The sequence below is a fragment of the Prionailurus bengalensis genome, chromosome D1 (assembly GCF_016509475.1).
Source record: "Prionailurus bengalensis isolate Pbe53 chromosome D1, Fcat_Pben_1.1_paternal_pri, whole genome shotgun sequence".
Classification (NCBI taxonomy): Eukaryota; Metazoa; Chordata; class Mammalia; order Carnivora; family Felidae; genus Prionailurus; species Prionailurus bengalensis.
The window spans coordinates 56,701,487-56,719,101 of NC_057346.1; the positions used below are offsets into that span (position 1 = coordinate 56,701,487).

The 17,615-nt window shown below is 55.1% G+C and overlaps 1 protein-coding gene and 1 long non-coding RNA gene across 4 annotated transcripts; one reads left to right on the forward strand and one right to left on the reverse strand.

Moving 5' to 3' along the window:
- Nucleotides 1–5,257: 5,257 nt before the first annotated feature.
- Nucleotides 5,258–15,360, reverse strand: SERPINH1 (serpin family H member 1). Of its 3 annotated transcripts, XM_043580209.1 has the most exons (6): nucleotides 14,464–14,577; nucleotides 12,938–12,981; nucleotides 9,845–10,509; nucleotides 9,325–9,423; nucleotides 8,986–9,218; nucleotides 5,258–6,279 (listed from the first exon to the last, which is right to left on the reverse strand). In XM_043580209.1, the coding sequence occupies exons 3-6, from the start codon at nucleotides 10,464–10,466 to the stop codon at nucleotides 5,977–5,979; spliced, it is 1,257 nt and encodes a 418-aa protein (XP_043436144.1). In that variant the 5' UTR covers nucleotides 10,467–10,509; nucleotides 12,938–12,981; nucleotides 14,464–14,577; the 3' UTR covers nucleotides 5,258–5,976. The 3 variants fall into 3 exon arrangements, with proteins under 3 accessions (XP_043436144.1, XP_043436145.1, XP_043436143.1); XM_043580210.1 differs by lacking the exons at nucleotides 12,938–12,981; nucleotides 14,464–14,577 and adding an exon at nucleotides 14,968–15,360; XM_043580208.1 differs by lacking the exon at nucleotides 12,938–12,981 and having other exon boundaries at nucleotides 14,464–14,579.
- LOC122483326 lies at nucleotides 14,744–15,848 on the forward strand. The gene is made up of 3 exons (XR_006297387.1): nucleotides 14,744–14,850; nucleotides 15,405–15,469; nucleotides 15,626–15,848. It is a non-coding gene; the product is annotated as an uncharacterized LOC122483326 (long non-coding RNA).
- Nucleotides 15,849–17,615: the final 1,767 nt, after the last annotated feature.

Consider the following 17,615-nt stretch of genomic DNA (forward strand, 5'->3'; position numbering starts at 1 on the left):
TCCTGTTTGGGATTTTCTCTCCCTCTCTCTGCCCACCCCCCGCTTGTGCTCTCTCCCTCTCTTCTCTCAAAAGCAATAAGTACACTTTTAAGAAATAAAAAATTAAAAAAAGGCTTCTGTCAGGTAAAAAAAAATATCCCCGTGGACTAACTCGTAGCAGAGAACCAGCAACTTCACAGGCTTCAAGAGAAGTTGCGAGAAGAGAAGTTGCAAGAGCGGTCTGTACTGCTCTCTCTCCGCCAAGAGAAAGCACACTGCTTCTGCCATTCTCCATACAGGAAGAGGAAAGAAGTTACTTGCCGATACATAGTTTCACATCAAGTGGCATAAAACATGCACATTTGCTCCCACAACAAAAGCCACGCCTAGAATAGCGACTGCAAGGGGCATCCTCATCCGAGCAAGCCCGTGATCGCTCCCTGTCATTCTCAGAGACCTGTGCCTTCTGCACAGGCCAGAGAGGTGAGCTACGCGGCCCGCGGTAGAAGCCACCCCTGCAGCTTTCAGGTCTTTGAGGAGGGCACGAATTTCTGTGATTCTTTCAGAGCTGAACCACTCTTCCGGTTTATTGACTGGTAAGAAGGTGAAGTTCCAGGGGCTTCCACTTGTCCCCTTCTACTGTAATGGCCCTCATCCCGTAGGCCTGGAGAGTTACGTGTGAATTCCGCCTGTAAATTTCAACTCTACACCCTGAAACTGAGGAAATCATTTCAGGATGAGTCCAGAGTCTCATGCCTGGGGCGCAGCATGCCTGGACTCAGGTCAAAACTCCCATTATCACCTGATCCGCCGGAGCCTCTGCACAGTGGTTCTCTGTGTCCTCGGAAATTAGCATTAAATAGACTCAAGGTCTGCTAATCCCTGAAAAGTCTGTGTATTTTCCCTTCACAGAGCACAGTTCTCTGGCAAATGGCCCAGGAAAGATTTACAGTATGCGTCTGGGGTGCTATTGAAGGGTTTGCTCCGAAGTGTACTGGCCTCTCTTCCATTCAAGGGGCTTTGGGTGAGGGAACTGAGGTTCTCTTTCATAGTGGCTCAAGTGGGGCTTCCATTGCCCAACGCCGAAGGTTTTGTTCGCTTATTGCTTTGCTGTTTCTGTAATACAGATTAAGGAGGGTTTAGAGGCTGCCTGTTGGTCCTATTTGGTCTTTGAACAATTAGCCTCTGTTAAAGATAAAGATAAAGATGTAAGTTAAACCATTCTGATTACCACCTGATGTCTGATGTCCCAGGCCAAGTGCTGCTGTGTGTGCTCTGCTCCTCCAGGATCCCAGCACTTCCACTAAAATTATAGAGCCCATTTCTGTGGCAGCCTCTTCCGCTGGCATCCCTAGCCTGCAGAGAACGAGTAGTACATCCTGTTTCAAAGACATTCCCGTCACTAATGGAGTTCGCAATATCTTGGTGAAGGGAGTTTCCTAGAGGTTCTAGAAAAGGAAGTTGGGGAGGGTGGAACTTGGCTAGGGGGCAGGTGAGTGGGTCACGCAGGGTAAACCCACCTCAATATTCCTCCCTCCCTTAGTGTCCGGGTTCTTTCCCCTATTTTAAAGCAAGAAAGTCCTGGCATTTCAACATCAATGGGGCATAGTTCATAGTTCCCTATTGAATCCGAGGTTCGGTCAACCCAAAAGCTAAGCCAACAACGAAAACCGCCCCTCGCTGCACAAAGTGGCACACTAAATCTAGATCTCAGGTAAATGTATCCTGTGTTATAAGTAAATTCAGGGGGCGCCTGAGTGGTTCAGTCGGTTGGGCATCCAACTGGATTTCGGCTCAGGTCATATCACGGTTCGTGGGTTCGAGCCTTGGGTCCGGCTCTGTGCTGACAGTGCGGAGCCTGCTCGGGATTCTTGCTCTCCCTCTCTCTCTGCCCCTCCCACCAAATAAATAAACACACACATGCATACATAAATGCATAAATAAACAAACAAATTTAGGCCAATGAAATTATGTTCCTCTCTCTGTGGACTAGCACCCACAGTAAACATTCCCATGTTTTCCAGATTTTGTGCTAATGTAAATTAGCAAAACCTTGTGATTCTTTTGATGTGTATGCTTCCTCCTTCCAGATCTGACTCCGGAACTAGTGCCCCCGAGTCAGGCAAGCACAGAACTCCAGTTCTGGGACTGGAAACAATGGGAGTGAGGCATGAAGAGAACCAGCCACCCCCCGGGTGATGGATTGAAAACATGCCCACGCCATTTTGCTGCTCCTTCCGTCGAGAGATGGAGTCTATTCCTTGCCCCTGGAATCTCAGCACACCTCACGACTTGCTTCGACCAACAGCATGTGATGGAGGTGACATGATGCGAGTTGCAGAACCCAGGCCCCAGGGCCTCAGCTCCTGCCTTCATCTTCTCAGAAGCTTGAGGTCACCATGCCAGGGAAAAGCCGGGATGCAGGACCACAGGTCAGGTCAGGTCTGTCAGGCTCCAGTGCCTCTGCTGCTAAGCACCAGAGCACCCACTGGACAATTTGAGTGAGCATTTATTAGGCCACCTCCTGTGTCCCAGGCCTTGTGCTAGGTATGGGGTGTGGCAGGGACACAGGCAGACCAGGGCCTGCTCTCAAGACCTCAGCTGGGGTACTCTTCCATGGATGCAGGGTAACGAGCTCTGTGCTGCAGGGACCGGGGTTAAGATTACATGGAAACCCACTGGTGACTACCCACTACGAACTGTAGAGTGCGGCACTCATGCCTGTCCACTTCTCTCCTCCACAGCCAGGATGCTTGGATTCCCATATAGGCCGGACCCCGTCATTGACCTGCTGCTGGGTGGCCTTGGGCCGGCCACTCCCCCTCTCATCTGTAACATGGGACAGTGATAGCTACCCCTCAGGTAAGCGCTGAGGATTAAATGAGATCAGACACAGCGGTGCCAGGCCCCGAGTCGGCGCCCAGTAGAGAGTTCATCCCCACCTTCCCGCACTTGCACTACACCCAGGACCCTCACAATCCAGCAGTCATCATCATCATCTCTGCGGCTTTAGCAAGCAGCATGGTGGGAATAATAGGACAGCCCTCCAATGGCCTCCAGGCGACAGGAAAGCTCCACACAGGGCAGGATGGGCCATTGGTGGCACTGACCTGGTGTCTGACCCCCAACCCAACCTTGACCTGACTACCTCTGCCTCCTGCCCTGTCACCTTCCACATTAGCAACTCCACCTTTCATGATGAGGAGGGAGCTCAGACCTCTCACCACACTCCCCACATGTGCCCAGATGGCCGCAGGTGGCCTCAGGGCCCCCTTTGGGTCATCTGGGTGGCCCCCACCCCCAGGCCTGGCTTCTTTCACTGTGAGCTCCCCTCGGGTGGGGCACTCCCACCTGCTGAGGGCGCTATTGCAGGCTGAACTTTGGGTCCAGGAGGCCTGGGTTCTTGTGCAGGCTCTGCCCATCTCTGAGCCACACTAGTATGATTAGGAGGACTTCCCACCTAACTGGGCCGTCATGGGGAAGATGTGGGATGACACGTATAGACTATGAGCAGGCTATGCACCTTCAGTATTAGAATCTGGCCAGTTCCTCTCCGGCCCTTCCCACGTGGCATGGAGGGAGAGCTAGTCAACGTTCTAGAAACAGTTCCCAGCTCAGCCCCGCTGGCTGTGCTGTGGGGCCTCAGGCAGGTTATTTAACCTCCCTCGGCCTTGGTGATCTCACCACCAAAACAGAGAGAATTCCTACTTAGCCAAGCTGCTAAGAGGTTTGGATAAAATTATATCCAAATGTGGATAATTTGGATAAAATTATATCCATGTCCATAGCACGGGACGCCAAGAGACTGACATGGTGTTTTGCACAAACATGGTGTTAGAAGCAAAACGCAAAGGTAGTTATCAGCTGATATTTAAATCATTATTCTGATAAAAAAAAAAATACCTACTCACCCTTCAAGGCAGCCCACATGTCACCTCCTCCTGGGAGCCCTCTGTATCTCCCCTTGGCAGTCACAGCTTCCCCCTCTGTACTCCCACAGCCCTTTTACCCTTCTAGCACAGCTGCTTCACTTCCTAACCCAGCAAATATATTTTCAGTGTCTTATGTGGGGATGATGCTGAATGCAGGTGCAGGACATACAGTGATTAACAAAATGTGGCCCCTACTTTCATGGGGCTTCCATTCTAATAGTGGGGACAGGCAGTGAATGTGTCAATAGGTGGAAAACTTCACAGCATTAAGGAGTCAGTAAAAAGAGAAAACACAGTATAGACACTGAGGCAGGGGAGTTGCTAGTTACACTGGGTTATCAGGGAAGGCCTTGTGGAGCAAATGACATTCAAGCTGAGTTCCGGATGACAAAAAAAAAAAAAAAGTACCCTTGACAAAGAACCGCTTGTCAGGCAGAAAGAAGAGCTAGTGCAAAGGCCCTGAGGCAGGGAATGAGTACAGCAAGTCTGGAACAGAATGATCCAGGGGACTGGAACACAGTGAGGAGTGAGCATGCTTGTCACTATAGGCTTCCACTTTCAGATGAAGCCCCTGAGGGCAGACATCTGATTTACTGGGTCCATTGCACTGGACAGACCTGGAGCTCTGGCAGCAGTATTCTAAACGCTGTTTTGGTACTAACAGGAGTCAGTCAGCTGGCCTTTCTGCAGCCCCATTCACATCATGGAAGACTCCAACTGGGTTGCCCAGCCAGGCAGGGGCTCCCCTCCCTGGACCAACAACCCCCAGGGCAAAGTTGGTGGAAGAGGGAAGCCAGAGAGGCGCCCGGAGAGAGGAAGTGACCTGCCCGAGACTACATTGCCAGCAAGCAGTGTCGAATCCAGTTTCCTCTGCCCCACTCACCCTCTCTCCTCCTGGGCTATGGGGTCAAGAGCCCTAAGGACCATGTGAGGAGGGCTGTGTCAGGTCCCTCCTCCTTTCCTGCTGCACACCCAAATGGGACAAGGATCCCACAAGCTCCTTCCTGCCAAAGCCGGGCCCAGTCAGGCAGCCTATCTAACCTGGCTATGGATGAGATCAGTTTGAAGTGAAAAGCTAGGAAACTGAAGACTGGAGAGCCACAGTTCCAGCGTAGAATGCCCCGGGCTCCAGGTCCAGCACTGTCACCCCAGCCCCAAAGCCACCTCTCCAGGGCGGCCAAAGCCAAAACCATTTCCCGAGTCGGCATGTAGGGGGCCTGCGGTTATCTGCCAGCATTTCAGCACCATATTGATATGGGCCCTGGCTTAACACAAGGAGCCCTTGTCTCCCGGGAAAAATGACATGGGAATCTCTGATCCAGTCACCCCCCATGCTCCAACAAAACTTCACTGGAAAAGTTTTATTGAAAAAAAAAATTGTACAAATAAGTTCTTGATGTGACAGCAACAAAGGCTCATTTTCCCCCTTCCCTCCCCATCTTTGAAAATCTACAAACGGAGAAAAAAAGTTCATCCCCATGATGCCTGACCAGAATCCGCCCATGAGCCCCCACCCCCACCCCCATGAGCTATTTCCCGATCCCCCCCCTCAACTGGGGCCAGGGCCATCATGGGAGTACTTGTCCCAGGGGGTGCAGCACCTCATTTTATAGTTGAGGGAAGTTGGGAGAGGATTGGAATAGAGCTGGAGAGAGGGCTGAGGTGATGGTCGGGTCAGGGAAAGAGGGCCCCCGTTCCACGGGGCCTGGGCTGAGCCCCCACTAGCTCGATTCCGTCTCACAGATGAGAAAGCACTTGGCTATAAATATGAACACTGATTGAGGCAGGCTTAAACCCAGGGCTCTGAGGGCAGGACATGACTACTGCCCAGGTCCCACAGAATGTGGGGTCCCTGGGGTTCCTGGGCTCAGCATCATGGTATCTGGGAGCCCACGTCCAAGCAGATGGCTGGGAAGTCTGCTCAGACACACAGGAAGCCTGCTCTGTTTGCCCACCCCTACCCCATGGACTATCCAAGGTCAGTACCTCAACTCCCTCCCTCCCATAGCACCCATGTGTCTCAGGAGCCTTCGGCTGCCTCCTGCCATCCCACGACCCTGGGGCCCTACAGCTCGTCTCGCATCTTGTCACCCTTGGGCCGAACCAGGCGCCCAATGAACAGCAGGGAGCCACTCTGGGTGTCTCGAACCAGGAAGATGAAGGGGTGGTCAGCATAGAAGAGCTTGGGGCTTCGCAGCTCCTCGCGCCCATAGATGTCCTGGTCGAAGGGGTTGCCCTCTGTGTCCCACTCGAAGGCAGTGGCGTGGAACACACTGGCCAAGTACAGGTCCTTCTTGCCCGACATGCGTGATAAATCTGCCTTGTTCTTGTCGATGGCCTCAGTCAGACCCAGCCCGGCCAGGTGTTTCTGCGGGATGAGGCAGGTGCCAGGTGAGGCCGTGAGATGGGCAAGGCTCCTAGACCCGCACCCTCCACCCTCACCACCCATCACCTCCTACCCTGTTCCTCAGAGCAGAGATTACCACCTCCCCGTCACCTCCTGTATGCCAGACATGATGTAGGCACTTCGAACCACTGCTTTCTTAACTCTCACGACAACCCTGCAAGAACCTCTAATTGCCACATAACAGATAAGGACACGGAGACTCGGGGGAAAGGCAGGATTTATCCCCAGTCCTGCTGAGCAATCTTGATCAGTGCTTCTCAAAGCACGGGTCACGGACTGCCGGTACGGGCACCACCTGGGAGCTTATATGGAACACACGTCTCCTGACGCCCTCTCTCCCAGAGCCACCTATCAGAATCTCTGGGGGAGGACCCAGGAAGCTTCTTTAACAAAATCTCTAGGTAATTCTTGGCACACTCAAATGTAAGGAAGACTACTCTAAGGATAGCTATGACCATATAATCCTGGGGCTTTAAAACCTGTCCAGGGTGCTTTCTGCCTGGGAATTGCTTCAAAATAATCTGATGCGGGTGGGGCACCTGGCTGGTTAGGCTGAGTGTCCAACTTTGGCTCAGGTCATGATCTCATGGTTTGTGAGTTCAAGCCCCACATCGGGCTCTCTGTTGTCAGCACAGAGCCTGCTTTGGATCCTCTGTCTCCCTCTATTTCTACCCCTCTCCCCATCATGCTCTCTCTCCCTCTCCCAAAACTAAACAAACAATTAACAAAAAATAATCTGTTGGGGGAGAAATGGCTGTATATCAATGACTCCTTATCGGTCATGAGCTGCTGATGATTGAAGCTGGGTGATGGATACAGGAGAGTTCATTACACTGATCAAGTGTTAATGTATACATGATACATCTTTTTTTAAATGTTTGTTTATTTTTGAGAGACTGCAAGCAGAGGAGGGGCAGAGAGAGGGGGACAGAGGATCTGAAGCGGGCTTTGCGCTGACAGCAGTGAACCCAATGTGGGACCTGAACTCACAAACCATGAGATCATGACCTGAGCCGAAGTGGGACGCTCAACCGACTGAGCCACCCAGGCGCCCCAATATATGTTTTTACATATTCCCAAAGTACAAAATTAAAACGCACCCCCACAAACATGCACCCCACTCCCAACACGCACACTTGCCATGGCTCTGCAGAGCCGCCGGAAGCCAAGTACAAGCGCTTTCGTATGTCAACTGTGCTTGTGCTGTGGCCTTACCCCTTAGCATACCTCTCCCAGCACTTTATTTGACGGTCTCACTGAACAGCCGGCACCCTCAATGGTGTCTCAATGGCCACCCCCATCCCTGTAGAATGCTTTAACCACCCCGTTTTCCAGGAAGCCTTCCTTATCCCCCACGACCGGAGCCTGGTCGCCCTGCGGCTCAGTGAGGAAGACGCTGCAGAGAAGGACAACTGGCCGAGTCACCAGCAGCTTCCGGGCCCAGGTTTCTGTAGGACAGGCCACCTCCCTGGTGAGGCCAAATAGGCACTTGAGCTGGGGTCCTGAGGGTCAGGGGGTCCTGAGACAGGTGTTCTAGGCCCAGCGACTCCAGTCCCAATGACCTTACACAAGTCACACACGTCAAATTTCTCAATTCCACGTACCCCATGGACTTGTGTGTCCACCCAGGGTTCCAGGAAGACACGGGAGAAAAAAAGGGAGGATGGCGTCAGAGCAGCCACGGCGGAAGGAGAAGCTGGGAAAGAACCTGGACGGGTTCCGGACGTGGTGATGGCTCCTCTCTGGACACCTCAGCATGATCCACAGCACAGGCCACGCAAGGGCCACTAGTCCGTGGTCTGGAGCCGAAGCCCCATTTCATCACAAGCTTTCTCTCCACGGTGTCAGCAGTGAATCTGAATCAATCCCGTGAGTGAGAAGCTTACCAAGGAGCCATTTCTGGCATCCAAGGCACGAATGAGATAAAAGTTTTCCCTTTTGAGTAGGTTAAAATAAATAAATAAATAAATAAATAAATAAATAAATCTCTCCTGACTGACAAAAAGGTCACCTTGAATTTTCACCCTGAGGACTCATCACAGCTCTACCACTCACTAACCAAGGTGACCTCAGCAAGCCACTGCCTCCCTTCAAGCCACTGCCCAACACCCAGGGTGGTCATGAGGAGAAGATAACGTTGAATGCATGGGTTCAGTTTCCAGCCACCCTGAGTGCCTCACTGCTGACAGCCATTGTTCGTCTTACTGCTGCACGGGGGACGACCCTACGGCTGGAACAGTCTAGAACTGGGGGCACCTCAGGCTCTGAGGCAGTACGGTACGGGACCAGGGCACAGCTTGGTGCCAGATGTCTGAGTTACCGTCTGCGTGACTGTGGGTAAGTTGTTTAACCTTCCTGAGCCTCGGTTTCCTCATCTCTAAGAAGCTTATTAGTCCTACCTGATGAAGTTGTTTCGAGGATTAAAAGGTTAACATCTACAAAGTGCTCTGAAGAGTGTCTGGCATACAGCAGGCGCTCTATCGCATTTAACTACGGATGTCACCATTATGTTCCCAAAGGCAGGTCCCAGGCCTCTCCCCGCAGCAGTGCCCAGTACTACCTGGACACCCACGGAGGCTCAGGACAGACTGGCTGAGCTGACGAATGGGTGCCCCAAGCACTCCTCTCCTCCAGGCCCTGCAGACCCCAAGTTGGGCCATCCCTCACCTGCAGGTCGTGGGTCACCTCCACCACACCCTTGGGCAGGGAGATGGCGACAGCCTTCTTCTGCATCTTCCCCATCCAGATCTTCAGCTGCTCCTTGGTCAGCAGCTTCTCAAGGCGCTCGAGGGGCTCCACGTGGTGCGGCATGAGGATGATGAGGCTGGAGAGCTTGTGCGCCAGGGGCATCTCCACAATCTGCAGCTTCTCCTTCTCGTCATCGTAGTAGTTGTAGAGGCCTGGGAGGAGAGCCGAGAGGGCACTGGGCACGCAGGGCTGGGGGCGGCCTAGGCCCCGAGCGCCCTCACCCCCCCACCTCGGCCCCCGGCTCCGCAGGTCACCCACCTGTGCGGTGCATCATGGTAACACCCACAGTATAGGATCGGGTCACCATGAAGCCTCGGTTGTCCACCATCTTGTGGTGAAACCTCTCGTCCCAATGCGCTGGAGCGGGAAGCAGAACGCAAGGTCAGAAATAGACGGCCCCCACTCAGAACACAGCCCCCCAGCTGCACACCCTGGATCTCTCTCTGCCACAGGCCTCCGTTCTAGTCTTTGGGGCTCACCTTCCCTCCCACCCCAGCGCCCAGTCCACAGAGTACATGCTCCTCGCTTTGGGGGACATGGGCGTTGGCCCCGCGACATGCTGCCTGAAGCTATGAGGAACAGCTCTCTACAGTCAGGGTCTGGCTGATTCCACCGGACAGAGAATTCTTTCAGGAGGACCCTCGGCTCAGCCACCGCCACGTCCGCCGTCTGCCCTGGCACCTGTCGGGCATTTGGGCAACAAGTGCCGAGCTGGCTCCCCACCCCACCCCAGCTGCTGAGGGCTCTGTGCCCGGCCGCCCCACCCCTCTGGACTCACGCTTGAAGAACATGGCATTGACCAGCAGGGCACCGTCCGTGCGCTCCACGTCCTTGGTGACCTCGGGCAGCTTGCCGTCGGTGGTTTGCGCCGCCCATTCATTGATGGACTGCAGGGCGCTGCGCTTGTCGCGGAAGTTGATCTTGGAGTGCTCGCAGTTGTAGTGCTGCTTGCTGCTGCGCACGAAGTCCTCTGCGAAGCTCACGGAGCTGGGCCCGTACAGGCGGCTGCCCAGCTTCCAGGTCACGTTGCGCGCCGTGCTGTTGCTGAGCGCTCGCAGCAGCTCGCCCAGGCCCGCGTGCACCTCCTCGTCCCGCAGCTGCTCCGCGCTCAGCACCGCCTTGGCCTGGGAGGCCGTGGCCGCCTTGCCTCCCAGCGACACGAGCCCCAGGGACGAGGCCACCACCACGGGCGACAGCAGGATGTTCTCCACCGCCTGGTCCTTGGCCATGGCCTGGTACAGGCTGAAGGCCAGGCCGGCGCTGCGCTCGGCCAGCGTGGCCGCTTTGGGGCTCAGCTTCTCTGCTGTGCCCGGTGCTGCAGCAGCCGCGGGCTTCTTCACCTCGGCGGCCAGAGCCACGGCCAGGAGGCAGCAGGCGCCGATGAGCGCGAGGAGGCGCATGGCTGGGAGGCGGGTTGTACGCACCACGGGGGACCTGTGAGGGCTGGAGAGAGGGTGGCCCTGAAACCCTAGATGTTCCTCCCCAAGAACCATCCCCAGCCTTCTGGCAGCCACCAAGGCCCCTGCAGATGGGATCAAGAGAGCTCAGAGTTCTGGGGAACCCAGACCTAACTCAAGAGTTGCCCAGATCAGAAGTCTCAGTCTGCCCAGTCTCTCTGAGACCTTCTCTGAGCTCCTAATCCAGAGCAGGGTTTCTAGCAAGGCAACAGCTCCACCCTATTGATTTCTTACACAGAACTTACAACAGTCAGTCTTGTGTGTTTATTATACATGATCTCCATCCCTAACTAGTCTATGAACTCCGAGTGGACAAGAAATCGAGCCAGTCTGGTTATCCTCTACATCTCCAGTGCCTAGCACACAATGGGCCTCAGCTGTTCCTCAATGAACAAAAATCAGGGTCACCTGGCCAGACTTAGGGTCTTCATTTTGTATACAGATTAGCTCTGATCTCATATGACCCCGGGACCCTTTTCCAGTGGAAAAATGTGGTGGATGGACTGAGGGTCTGCATGAAGCTCAGGTGCCTGGACAAAGGATGTCCTGTTGGGACAGGATGAAGGACTGCCCCTCCCCCTGTGCCTTTTACCCTGCCCTGGGATGTTAATGAGTCACCCATTGGCTCACTCATTAAATGGGGGAACCCAGATGCTAAACTCTGCAGCCCAAGGGTGACCTTGAGTGTGTGTCCACTCCTCTCTCAGCTTCAGTCTCCATTTGCCAAGCCATAAAGGTCTAGGTCTCCACGCCCAAGGCCTCTATCCTAGCAGGGACATACCTGTCCATCTGTCCACAGTCCTGAGAATGGATGGGAAATCCCCAGGACAAAAGTGGGGTGGGGGGTAGGTTTCCTGAGAGGAAGGATACTGGAGGAGGAGTAAGTCACAGCTGAATGGAGCAATGACACCCCCTCCCGTTCACCAGAGGCTAACCAGAAGCGTGTTCACAGGAAGCTGGGTCCACCTCAGATTCCATTCTGCCCTCCAATCGGACAGAGCCTGGCTATCACACAGGCCCTCCGCTCTGTGGCTTCAGGGTTCTCCTCAGGATCCCTTCCAAACCACAGCAATAGCATTGGTCCCCAAAACAAGCCTCACTCTCCTCCCGGGGCCTCCAATCAGGACAGTCTCTCCACATGGGATACTTCCCCATTATTTTCAGGCAAGATGGATAGGGGGAAGGGAAGGGTTGGTAGGAACTCTGGTGGAGGCGGGGGTCCCACTGCTCCAGCGGATCCCATCCTGGGGTCCTTAAGGACCTCCAAATTGAGAATCCTAGCAGAGGACCCTCAGGACTTCGGCCTGCCTGCAAGAGCACTGGGTCTCTGGAAAGACTCCACTGCTGTAGCCATCCTGTGAACCAAGGCGGGTCCCCCCTCCCTGGGCGGCCACCTCTCGGAAGGTGCAGCGTAAAGGGGGGAGCAAAGGACGCATGGAGAAAGTGGGGGGGGAGGGCGCAAGGCCCAAGAGAGACCTGTACCCTAGAGCGCAGACAAGAGGGGGGATCTCAGGGCCCACCTTCCTCCCAGCCCTAGCTCCTTCCCCATCAGGCCTGGAGCCTCAAAAGCAGAAAGACCAAAGAATTACTGCACACAAAAGGATGCCTAAGAGAGTAAAATGGGGCACTACTGATTATTCTGCCTGGACAACAGGCATTTGGTCACTCAACTCGAAGGCCACCTCTAGTCCATACAGCTGATGCCAGAGCACAGACGCGGGGGGGGAAAAGGCCACTAGCATCCCACTGGGAGAGAGTCAAGGAGCCCAGCTCCCAGCCCTGCCACGTGGCAGACACCATCTTGACAGCCCCCACCCCCAGCCAACCAGAACTTCAAAGGGCTGGGAGGGGCTTTCCAAGAAAGCTCCAAATGACTAGTTTGGGATTCCTCAGGCAGCCACGCAGCCGCGCTCCTGCTCCTCCTGCTCTAGCTCCCGCTCTAGGTGACGTGGCAGGCTGGAAACTGAATTATCTCCATCTGCCGCCGGCAGAGGGGGGCTTCCAGCCTGGGAAGCAGGAGGCCTGGGTGCAGGTCCCAGGGGGTGGCCCAGAGCCTCCTTGAGTCTGCACAGGGTCTCTGCAGGGAGGTGCGGGGAGATGCGTGGCTGCGGAGAAGGGCCGCCCTTAACGTTGACCCAGCAGCGGCAACAGAGGGAGGCAAGTCACTGCAAGCAAGCCAGCCTCCCACAGCCCAGCCCGCATTGCCACAGAGAAATCCCAGCCCTGAGGCCGAGGTTAGATGACTTTACAGTCCCACAAAGAAAACTGTTCGATCAGAGAGCCAAGGGCTGTGCCCACAGCTAGCCAGACTGAGTTGAGACTGGATTCTGGGTTTTTGTAAGTAAGAGGGAAGAGAAGCAAATGCTAGGGGTCACCAGAGAGGATCTCAAACACTTTGAGGGAGTCTAAAGTACCTGGAAACTGCCTCAGGGGGAGGTCAGTGCCTGCCTTTTTCATTCTGAAAGAAAACAGAAGAGTGAGGAGGATGGGCTAGGGCAGAGCTGGAGCGGTGGTGAGGCGGGGCCTGGAAGGCCCAACCCCAACATGGGACCCCATCTACACTGCCCCTGGCACAAAGGAAGGCACAGCTAGTCCCAGCTCCACAGGGACCTCACTGTACAGCGGGAGCCACTGAGGCCAGAGTGGAGCAGGGAGCCACCCCAGGTCCCACAGGATCAGTGGGGGGGCAGGCCTCCCAGCGCAGGGCTTCTTCCTCCCGGAAGCACCCGCAGAGCCCCCGGAGGAAGCCTGGATGTGGTATCCTGTTACACCGTGAGGTTAAAACAAAACAAAACAAAACCATTTCTGCTGGGAATCCCGGTGACCAGAAACAAAAGGGCTGGATCCGGAGGCCTCAGGAGGGGGGGATGGGCAGGTGCACCATCTGAAGACAGGAGGGTGTGGTGCCAGCCAGAGGCTTCCAGGGAACCAAGGCCCCCAGTTTCCCTCCAGCCTCCTTCCCCTCCATCCGGGCCCTACAGCCCAGAGGGACCTGCCGGAAACGGAGAAGAGGAGGGGCAGGGCCTCCTGGCCATGCTGGAAGTGGTTTCATTCTTCCTCCACTCTGGCCGCCTCAGGAATGTCCCTCGGCTGGGGGCAGGGAACCCTGGCCTTTGGAAGTAGCCTTAACCCTGCAGCCACTCCAAGAACCAGGTGGCACTGGACAGAGCTGAGAGTGGGCGACTCAAAGCCTTCTAATCAGCTAACCCTCCCCTCTTGGGTGGGGGGATATGGAGCCTGCTGATTCCTCACCCCCTTCCCAAGGGAGGTGGGGGACACTGGTCAAGCTGCTCCTTTAGCTGCCAACATGGACACATGCAGGCTGCTGATCAGAAATGGAGCCACCGTTTGTGACTCTTCCCAAACGGTGGGGATCCCAAGAACCCCTCCCAGGAAAAGCCAAGACGACTTCATCTCCTTTCCTACCACCCTATTTTCAGGAGGCACAGATGCCACCCTGCCCGTCAGGAGGCTGGTCCATCTACCTCCGCCGGCCCCCGGGCCTCAGCCCTAGAGGTGGAGGCGCCCCGAACTGCAAAGCTGGCCTGGCCTCCCACCCCTGCTGGAGAGGCCCCCAGACCCTACCTCCTCCCTTCTGGTTCCTGCACAAGGCAGTCTCAGCATCCTGGCTCCCAGCCCCACTGTTTCCTCCCTGCCGTCAGCACCCCTGCCCCAAACTCCCATGGAAGCCTGCACTTTTTCCGAGCCTCCGAGCGCCCCGACTCCCCACCCTTGCCCTAATCTCGCCCTAGTCCTACAGGCTCACTCAGCCGCCCCTGGCTCCCGACCCCGAACGCCCCAGCTGCTCCCTAAGGGCCAAGGACTCCAGTTTGCGGGCTCTGGGTTGGCCCCCAATCCCTCCCGGCGGCCTCCCGCCCTGTCTCACTCTCCGGAGCACCCCCAAAGCGCCCGCCGCACGCAGACCGGCCTCCTCCCTCACCTGGACCGGGTGGGCTGGCGCCGGACAGTCGTCCCAACTCAAGCCGCGGACGGATTCCACTCTCCGCCGCTCCTGGCTCCCCAGATCTATATATGGCGTTCCCCTCCTCCCGCCCGTCCGGAGAAACTTCTGGAAAGTTGGAAACGCTTCCGGAGGGCGCCCCGGCTCAGCCAAAAAAAAAAAAAAAAACAGCCAAAGACCTCCCCCAGACCGCCCTGGCTGCCGCCCCTCCCCCTGCGCGCTCTCACCCGGCCCCTGGGTCCTACTGCCCCCCAATGGGGGGGGGGGGCGCGCTGGGAACCCCCAGCAGAGAGGCCGGGCACCTGACCGCACGACCTGCGCTGCGCGTGGACACTGCGGAGACTCCGGACTTTTCCGGTTCTGGAGGTGGGGAGCGGGCGGGGGGTGGGGAGGGGGGTAGTTCGAACCACTGAGCTGGAGGGGACACTGAGTTTCAGGGTCCAGCTCCCCAGAGAGGAGCATCCCCAATCCCCACAATCTTACCCCGGATCGCACTTCCTTCCAGCAGCCCTTTGCCTTGCAAGGTCTCTGCCCCAAGGGGATCCGTTCCCCTGTTTTAGAGCTGAAACTTAATTGGGTTCTCCGACACGCCCCCTCCTCAATCAGGACCCCTCTGCTTTGTCTCAGGGGAGGTGGTCAGAAACTGAGAAGCAGCATCTTTCTCCATCCGCATCTTTCTCCATCCGCAGCTTCTCCTGATCACCGGAGCTCGACCTTAGTGACTGCCCTGAGGGGAAGAGGGGTCCTGAGGGGCCCAATAGGGGACCCTCACCCTGGAAAGTCTTGAAGTGATAGAGGCGGGGACTCCGGGGGAACGTCGTGGTTTGGCCGGATCTGGAGGGGTGCGCAGGAAGGAGAACCCTGACTGTCCACTAAGTAATAGGTTGTGTGACCCTAAGCAAGTTACTTTCTTTTTCTAGGCCACAGTTCCTTCTTTGGCTGTGAAATGTGGTGCTGTCATTCGTTGCTTCCTTCCCTCCCATCTGTAAGTCTGGCTCCCTCTCTCCTTGGTTATCCCTGCCCCCTCCCCGTCCGGGTTTCCTCCCATGGCTCCAGGTCTATCAACCCCTCTCACCCCACCCTCCCACAACTGATAGTCCCTTGAGCTCTGAGCTAAGCTGGATATTCAATTCTCTTCTAGGTGCTACAGATACAGCTGAGAAAAGGACAAAGTCCCCGTCCTCAAGGATGTACATGATGAGAAGGAAACATGCAGGTTAGTAGGGAACTCAAGAAGGCAGCAGCAGATTCTTTAGGACATGCCCATACCTCCCACAAGTCTTCTAATAGTGAAGGGATAGATAACAAGTGGGCACAATGTGGAGAGGAAGGGACAGGGTAGAGACACCCTTCATTCGCTCACTCATTCATTCATTCAATCAATAAACTATCCTATCATCTTTCTTCCTGGTGCATCCTTGGATCGTGGGGAACAAATGAATCCCAGCACCCAGTGGATGAATCATCTGGGTCCCTGGCAGAGGGGTGGGGAGAGGGCCCTTTCTGGCCACCCCAGTCTGCTGCTGGTGACTAACCTGGAAGTCTGGGTTAGGGGCTGCTGCTCAAAGTCTGATTACACAGATTACACAGACTATGAGAAATCTTAGATTAGAAGAGGTTCAGACTCTTTGAATCAGGGTCAGAATTGGAGAGAACTTGAATCCTGAAGTGACCATCATAGAAGGTGATATCTTACTTGAACCCCCATGGAATCTTTGAATCCATCTAAGGAATCTTAGAGTGTTAAATCTCATAGTCAGAGAATCTTAGAAGAAAAGAAGCAGGGGCTCTGGGCTGCAAGGCATCTCAGAGGTCGTGGATTCCTGGGCACAGTCCCAGGCAGAAGCCTCTCAACAGTATCCCAAAGGCAAGCACACAGCACCTCCAGGAACAGGGAGTCCCACAGAGGCAGCTCAGTATTCTTTCTTAGGATAGGTCTGATCATTAACAAAATTGCTCCTCTATAGAGTGGTGTCCGTTTCCTTGGAGTGGCTGTCATGGTTCTCACGTGCTTTCCTGCCTTAATTGTGTATTGCTTTTAAGGATAAGTCTTTGCTATCCAAGGAAACTGCCTGGGTCACAGGCCATACCCCGCCCTCCACCCCACCCCCACGCCCAGCTTGGTCCTCAGATGGCAATCAGCCCATGCACTAAGAGTCCATCAAAGCTGGTGGAATAAACGAAAGGTTGGTCTTGGTTTCCAGTAGGTCTAGATTGTCAAAATCGAACAGATTCCCTTTCTTCCTCACTGTTCCATCTCTTAGCTCTCTGAGGCCTCGCCAACACTTTTAGGGGTAAGCTGAATGCTGTGACTCTCAGTGACTGCCCTGAGGGGGAAGAGTAAGCCGAGGCTCCTGCCCTTAGATAAACCTAGAATCCTAGAAGGTCAGAGTAGAAAGGACTAATACCCCCATTCACAGAGAGAGAATCTCCTGATGCCTAAGGAAAAGGGACCCTCTGGCAGTCTTACCAGATCGCTACTGTAGGTCAAACTGGGTCAGAAGCCTCCTCTATGGCAGGATTGATGTGTCATCATCACCCTGTATTGTCACTGAGTGTCACTTAGAGACCCCGGCCTCCTACTCAGGGTCCCCGGTACCCAGCATAGCGCATGCCCAGAAGAGGAACTTGGTAAGCACAGTCAGTGAGTGAGTGATGGGAGGTGGCTGCCTGAGTCGTTGGAGCTCCAAGCACCGCCTCCGTGAAGAAAGACAACGGCTCCTTTAAATTTCCAAGATCAGCAAAAAAAATGTTGAGAGACTTTGCCACATTATTCTTAGCTCTGAGCCTAGCCCAGGCCTGGCTGTGGCCCTTCCCCCACACTCCCGGGCTGCCCTTTCTGGAAAAAGCACTCTTTTTGGAGGGAGGAAACACTCTTGCATTGCAGAGAGACTCTCCAGCATTTCAGGTCTGGATTCCTTCAGTGCCTTCGGCTGCCTGCAGGAGCTGTTCCTGCCCCCCACATCTATCCCATCCCAGGGAAGGGTGGAAATTTGCCCAAGATCACACAGCAAGTCTGAGATCGAGCTGGGCCAGAGCCCAGACATTGGACCCCGAGTCCTCCTTCCCCCAAACCAACTTCTAATTGACCCAGCCAGATGGGCAGGCCCCGGTTCACCAGGGGTTACAGG

What these genes read in the sequence shown, in the direction of transcription:
- SERPINH1 (XM_043580210.1), bottom strand. Translation starts at nt 10,466, where the DNA reads ATGCGCCTCCTCGCGCTCATCGGCGCCTGCTGCCTCCTGGCCGTGGCT. An exon ending in TACCATGATGCACCGCACAG is followed by an intron (nt 9,219 to 9,324) that starts GTGGGTGACCTG and finishes CTCTCCTCCCAG; the next exon opens with GCCTCTACAACTACTACGAT. An exon ending in AGGTGACCCACGACCTGCAG is followed by an intron (nt 6,280 to 8,985) that starts GTGAGGGATGGC and finishes CTCATCCCGCAG; the next exon opens with AAACACCTGGCCGGGCTGGG.